The 7,422-nt window shown below is 43.3% G+C and overlaps 1 protein-coding gene across 1 annotated transcript; it reads right to left on the reverse strand.

The window, feature by feature from the left end:
- Positions 1 to 2,369: 2,369 nt before the first annotated feature.
- Positions 2,370 to 3,439, reverse strand: LOC130683960 (AF4/FMR2 family member 3-like). The gene has a single exon (XM_057503245.1). It carries the CDS (start codon positions 3,393 to 3,395, stop codon positions 2,370 to 2,372), a length of 1,026 nt encoding a protein of 341 aa, XP_057359228.1. The 5' UTR covers positions 3,396 to 3,439.
- Positions 3,440 to 7,422: the final 3,983 nt, after the last annotated feature.

The raw sequence follows: 7,422 nt of genomic DNA on the forward strand, positions 1-7,422 counted from the left end.
AGTAACATTAAATGTAACCTAACAGTAAGATGAAATGGATTATCTCAATACTCTTTTCTTAGCCAAGTATTTCTGCATTGGTGGTTAGGCTCCTAGGTTTTTGTTTTTGTTTTTGTTTTTTAACCTGCCAAAAAATAAGGGGGGAGCAACTTAAAGGAGAGTAGGTGTATGGGTGAATATGTGACAGAGATTCCAGGAGAGGAAGAATGGAAATACATGTTGAATCTGCACCTTCGGTTTGGTGAAAGAGATAGAAAGTCAGAGCATTCTATCCCCGAGAGCCTGGACCATGGGAGACAATTAAATGTTTGTTCTTTAAATGAATAATCACAGTAATTCTTAAATACCAATAATAAGGAACAGAGTATGGCCAAATAATAATAATTTCGTGGTTTGTGTACGTGTGTGTGTTTTCAATGAATTGCCATATCCATGAAATCATCTTAGTTTACACAATTAAGATTAAAAGAGTAGGTTTAACCACTCCAAACTCGTAGATGGGGAATTTATCTACCCACTTAGCAACTATTTCATAAACACCTCCTACGCAAAATTACAACTGGAGGATCAGACCCACACATCAGTCTGTTAACTTAAAACTGTATTGTTTTATATATATATATATATATATATATATATGTTTCTATCCCTACTGGTACTACAGCACACTCCTGAGAAGTTTAAGACACTTACGTCAGGACAGCAAAAAAATCTGACTTGTAGGTAGAAAACTAATGCTCCAGAAATAAGATAATTAATAATGAGAATGTATATGCCAACACCCAAACACATGTGCCTGTGTGCACATTATCTGCCTTGGTACCAAAAAGGGACCAAGTAAAATGAAGCCACCAAAAACAGAAGCTAAGGTTCTACATGAAATAGTGAAATAAGCTTTTACTTATTCTAAAATCTAAGACAGAAAATTTTATTTTATAGCTTAACATATTTTATGTTCTAATTGAAATCGCCCACTCAGTCTTAAGCAAAGAATGATAATCAAGTCATAATTTTTCTTCAAAATCACTTATCTGACAAAAATTACATGATTGCCCTTGAGAACATCTTTCTGATGTTTGCTCCATGAAGAGGATTACGTTTGCAAAAATAATTGATGGTGTCTGTTATTCTTCCAAGGATTTCTCTTCTTTTTAAAATACCTACCATGCCATCATCCTGGTTGGTTTTTTCTCCTTAATTATTAACTTGTCTAATTCTGCCAAATGCTTATCTGTCATTGGCTCTGCCTATGATTTGAGCAGTTCTCCAAAATCAATTTCATTGACATCATGAAGTCCCATAGTGGTAAGATCTGTGCATAACATTTCCAAACTGCATTGTACCTACAGCTTATTGTCAGATAATCACAATAGCCCATAGTGAGAGACAAACAGGATGGACAGATGAAAGGTTAGGAAAGAGATGTCTGAGTGGGGATTGATCTTATGCATGGGCAGGGCATGAGCAAATACTGTTGTATTACAATGACTTGATTTTTCTCTGCAGCCCTGGAACTGACTGAACTCTCAGAATGACTGGAGGAGGTAAAGTACTAAGATGCGCTATTTAGAGAGGGAGCAGTACCAGCTGGGCTCAGCTTCTCCTCCTTACTTCAGAAACGCCCTTTGCTTTCCAAGCACTCAGACTCTCACTCAGTTCCCTCTGTGTCCTCACCAACTCCCCAAAATGCTCACCCTGACCTGCCTGCCAATGTCTTCCTTTCCCTTCTTCCATGATTTCCCAATCCTGGGTATGATTATGTCTACACTTTACTTGGAAAATAGCTACCTAACAAAAAAAATGGACCTGAGCTAGACTATTCACGACTGAGCAGGGATCAAGTGAAGGAGCCTCCCCACCCCCCTGCCCTGGCACATCTCCCTTTGCCAGGACTCTTCTGCTCCTGATTCAAAGGACTGACTTCACCAAGGCAGATGCACCCTCATGGTTAAGAATGTGGGGTCTGAAAGCAGGCAGCTGGCTGCATATCCTGGCCCTCTAACTTACTATGGGACCTCAGGTGAGCTGTTAACCTCTCTGTGATGAGGTTTCCTTACCTGTAAATGGAGGTAACATGAGTGCTATACTCTGCTGAGTCAGTTAAGAGGATTAAGGACGGTAATATCTGGAAAGGGCTTGAAACAATGCCTGGCAGCCAGTGAGTAGTAAGTGTTAGTCCTTACTGGGGAACTTGAAGCATCATCTAGAGCTCAGTTAACACCATGCCCCATACTACAGCCTTGGGATCCAGCAGTAATATGCATTGCCTGGGCTCTGAAATGTGAAAAGGGGTCTGTATTAGCAGAATTTCAAAGGCACCTGCGCATTCACAGGCTGTGATCTGGAGGTGGGGAAGTGGGGACAGCCACTCAGTAGTGCCTGTGTCCCTTGGCAGCTGTATGACTCTTGGTTGAAAATCTAATGTCTTCAATTTCTTTCTTCTGCTCTCCTTGTTTGGGGATGCTGAACTTGGAAAGCTTGTTGGCCTTGGCTCTGGCAGACTCGGGCTTGGTGGCTGGGACTCCCCGGTAGGACGTGCAGTGCACGCTGGTTTCTGTGGATGACTTAAGCTTTGGAGACTCATCAGGAGCCTGATCTTGGCCATCCATTGGCCGCACATACGCGGTCAGTTTCTGCTGGACCAGGCTGGGTTTTGAAGCCAGAGAAGGAGGGAAGTTCTGAACACAGTGTCCGCTGCTGCTGTGCTTGCCTGCCATAGCAGGTGGCCTGTCCTGAGTCTGAAGACCCACCTCTACATTGCACACTTGTTTGGCCCGTGGCTGCTGTCTGCCCACACCATCTCCAAGCAAGGTCCTGAGAGAGCCCTGTTGTGTTGCTCTCTGTTGGCCATCAGATGGCGGGTGCCCAGCCTTCTGCCAGCCCATGGTGCCCCTCTTACTCTGCTGCACGGGGACAGCTGCTGGTGTGGAAGATGCAGCACTACAGACAGATGAGGGCTGGGTCTGGGCTCTTGAATCTGCAACAAAATGTTCATCAATCTTGTTCACGGGAGCCTGAGGAACCCCAGGTTTGGGAACGCCAACGAGATGACTCTGATTAGATCTATCAGTTAAAAAGTCTTTCATTTCATCATAATTGCCTAAAGTATTCTGGATCCGGTTGGAGAGTTCATCCCCCTTGTTAGTCTTGTAGGGTTCACTGAAGAGGGAGTAACTCGAATTAAATGTTCCATCATCCTGTTGAGTCTCCTGATTTCTTCTCTCTCGCTCTTTCCTCCGTAACACATTTCTATCTGGTTCATAGACACTCCTGCATCTGCTGGCTGACGACTGAAATTCCACAACTAGAGAATCATTCCTCTGGTTTAAGATGTCTTCACCCCACAGCGACTCGAGGTCCCATTCCTGGAGCAGGGCTAAGTCGAAGCTGTCCATGGTGGGAGGTGTCAACGCCGCCGTCGCCGAGGCTTGGGCCGCCCGCGCGCTGGAACGAAAGGTGCCGCTCAAGGTGCATCCCGGCCGTGCCGGAGCGGCCGCCGCCTGTCCTCCCGCCAGCCCCCGCCCGGGTCGGCGCCCCTGGTGCCCCCCGCCCCTGACTCCGGGCCGGCCGGCCGGGCAGCAGCGGCCGGCGCACTCCTCAGTCCATTTACTTTTAAGATGATTATTGATAGATATGTACTTATTGCCATTGCAGGCTTCAGATTTGTGGTTACCAGAGGTTGAAGGGGAGCTTCTTTACTTAGTATGCTATTTCAAGCACAATATAAAGGTTCTTTTTTTCCCCTCCCTTCTTTTTCTTTCTCCTCCACTCTTTATATTTTAGGTGTCATATTCTGTTCTTTGTGTATCCCTTGACTGACTTTGTGGGTAGTTGATTTAATTTTGCATTTGCTTAGTAATTAATAGGTCTACTTCCTTTACTGTGTTTTTATATTTTCTGATGACAGCTATTTAACCTTGGGAACACTTTCATCTATAGTAGTCCCTCCAACATACACTGTAGAGATGGTTTGTGGGAGGTAATTTCCCTCAACTTCTGCTTATCTGGAAATTGTTTAATCCCTGCTTCAAATTTTAGTATAATCTTGCTGGGTAGAGTACCTGTGGTTCAAGCCCCTTTTGTTTCATTGCATTAAATATATCATGCCACTCTCTTGTGGCCTGTAAGGTTTCCACTGAGATATCTGATGATAGCCTGATGGGTTTCCTTTGTATGTGATCCTTTTTCTCTCTCTGGCTGCTTGTAATACTCTGTCCTTGTTCTTCATCTTTGCCATTTTAATTATTATATGCCTTGGTGTTGTCCTCCTTGGGGCCCTTGTGTTGGGAGACCTGTGCACTTCCATGGCATGAGAGACTCTGTCCTTCCCCAGACTGTGGAAATTTTCAGCAATTATTTTCTCAAAGAGACTGTCTATCTCTCTCTCTTTTCTTCTTCTGGCACCCCTATAATGCAAATATTCTTCCATTTGGATTGGTCACACAGTTCTCTTAATATTTTCATTCCTAAAGATCCTTTTTTCTCTCTGTGCCTCAGATTCTTTGTATTACTGTTCTCTAATTTCTGTTCCACTTACTTTCTCCTCTACTTCATCTAATCTGCTTTTAAATTCCTCCACTGTATGTTTCATTTCAGATACTGTATTTTTCAAAGTCTTTATCTCTTGAAGTCCTCTCTGAGATCTTGAATATTTTTCTGTAGCTCCATGAACATGTTTATGATTTTTATTTTGAAATCTTTATCAGGAAGATTGCTGATTTCAGTTTCACTTAGCCCTCTTTCTGTTGTTTGAGGGATTTTGGTTTGTACCAGGTTCTTTTGCCATTTCACATTTTTAATGATTCCTGTGAAAAAATAATTTTGTGTAAGTGGTGCCCTCTAGTGCCCAGAAACTCTCCTCTCTGGGGCTGCCCAGCCCCTGGAGTGATGGTGAGGGTTGCAGGCACACAGCCCCAGTGCCTGCCAGGAGGAAAGAGTTCTTTCCTGTTTCCCAGATGCAGTGTCTGCCTCCACTAACAGGGCCAGTGGGAAAAGCACACAGGGAAGAGCCTCTATTCTATGCCATTGTAGCTGCCATAGGTGGGGCCACCCTCCTGCTGGCTGGTGCGATGGCAGGGGCAGTAGGTTTGCAAACCGGTGTTGGCTGGAGGATGGAGTGGCAGGATGTGTATTGCAGTGCGGGGCCTCAGCGCTGCATTGCCAGTCAGGGGGATGGAGTGCATGAAGCTCCTGAACATTCCTAACCTGCTTGGCTGAGTGTGCCAGGACGATTTTGTCCACCTGTCCTTTCTCCTGAGCAGCAAGCTCTGTGTAATCCTTGCCTCTTTAGCAGCCCTCTTACTGTTGGGAAGTCTTTCAAAGTGCCCACATTTCTTTTTTCCTGGAGTGGCTGGTTGTGGGTACCTGTTCTTCACAAGTTGCTGAAATCTCAGACTCTCTGAGTATTCTACCTTTCTTTGTTTTAAAAGTCCTCCAATCTCCAAAGCACCATGTAATGTGGGTTCATGCTCCTAGAGCAGATCCCCAGAGGTGGATATTTAGCAGTCCTTGGCTTCTACTCCATCCTTGCTCCATTTCTCTTCCTCCTGTCAGTGAGCTGGGGTCAGAGTAGGGCTTGGGTCCTGCCAGATAATGGCTTTGCTACTTTACCTTTTCCATGAGGTCTTCTCTTTTCCCTAGATGTAGCAATTCTGTTGCAATCTTCTTTCCAGTCACTCTTTCAAGATTAGTTGTATTTGCTGTATTTTCATGTTATGTGTGCTTTTGGGAGAGGTTTCTGTCTCACTTCTCACTCTGCCATCTTGTTAAATCCCCTCAGCAGGTGTATTCTTAATACAGCCTCATTATAGGGTTTGGAGTCCTTCTAAAAGTTGGAAACCACAAGTTCTCTGAGTTCCCTCATCATCCTTGGCAGCCTCAGATCTTGGTATGCTCCTAAATTTCAGGATTCTCATCCTCATCCCTGCTGGCATCTAAAGTGTGTAGAGGTTTCTGACCCAGCTCACCCCTGGTTTGGCTTTCTCATCACTGTCTCTGATCTTAAATGGCTGGACTACATCTTCTATCAAACTTGCCCTGGGCTGGGCTATGTACTCTGATTCATCATTCCCTGACCAGACTCACCCTGTTACACAAACAAGTTGTCAGCATACACCTTTACTACAGCCAAACAAATTATATGATGAACACTGAATTACCAAAACAAAAACGGAGAGAGAAATTTGTTTTGGTGTAGTTCTTTGGAAAAGGAGGTGGGGTGAGTAAACAGATGGTTCCTGGTAGTAACTATATCCAGTTTCTGTTCTGTTTTGCACCTTAATTCTGCTAGGTTATAACCTCAAATATTTTCAAAGTGATGATAGCTAATGAGGTCAAAACACCACAGTGCTTCTAGGAATTTTGTTTATTTGGATGACTTAATGTCTTTGGCTTCTTCAGTATTTTATGTCTTCAAGGCTTTAAACAAATACCTAAAAGAATATGGCAACTCTTGTCACACAATATGTAACACAGTAGTTTTATTTAGAAGTCATAAAGTTGATGATTTTGTGAATAAACGGAGCCAATTCAGGAGGAACCAGAGACATTGGCTTCTGCAAGCCAGGTTAGGTAATATTTTAGAGGTAGTAGTCTTTGTAGCATTTTGTTAAGGCTGAAAGCCATCCACGTTTACCCGGAGGCCTTTGGGTTGACTCCCCATTCCTTCAGGGGGAGTCCAACACACTACAGGCTATCATTCCAGATTCTTTCAAGGAGTTCTAGTGAAGACTGATTAAGGCAGAGCACCTAGACTCCTTGAGGACCTACAGATCCAAGGCTTGGAACTTTCTGTAGCAACTTAGAGAGTATTCCATGAGCTACTTCTGCCCCCATGTGCTGTCCTGTGCAGACTCTGACCTTGTAAGTGAGAATTGGCCTAAAGCTTAAACCTTCAAATATCGGGAGAGAAGGGTGGTCTGAGGGGGTCCAAATGCCATTGAACAAAGTCATAATAATTAAAAAACGCACAAAACCATAATGGCTGACATTTATTAATTGCTTTACTTGTCGTATCTATTTACTCATTACAATAACCCTTAAAGTTACTTCTATTTTCCCTATTTTACACATGAGGAAACAAAAATACTATTTTTATCTCATAGATTAAAAGTGGAATTTTTCTTTGTACCAAATGCAGACTTTATGACTCAAGGTAGAAACAGGGGACTTTACTATTTAAACACATCTTGTTCTTTCTATGGTAACAATATTCAGTTACACTTTTAGACCTGGAATATGTCCTTTGATTTCATGGTAGGTAATCAGAAACTCTGAGAGGCTCATTTGTTCAAGATCATACAAGTAATAAATGGCAGAGCTGAGAGTAAAACTCAAGTCTCGTGGTGACCAAGGCAAAACTCTTCCATTAACTCTTTAATAGTAGAACTCAGATGGTAGGAAGGTTCAATTGGCTGCCTGCAA

The sequence above is a fragment of the Manis pentadactyla genome, chromosome 5, assembly GCF_030020395.1.
Source record: "Manis pentadactyla isolate mManPen7 chromosome 5, mManPen7.hap1, whole genome shotgun sequence".
Classification (NCBI taxonomy): Eukaryota; Metazoa; Chordata; class Mammalia; order Pholidota; family Manidae; genus Manis; species Manis pentadactyla.

Bases quoted from the DNA above. Each gene is read 5' to 3' on its own strand.
- LOC130683960 (XM_057503245.1), bottom strand. From the start codon at position 3,395: ATGGACAGCTTCGACTTAGCCCTGCTCCAGGAATGGGACCTCGAGTCG.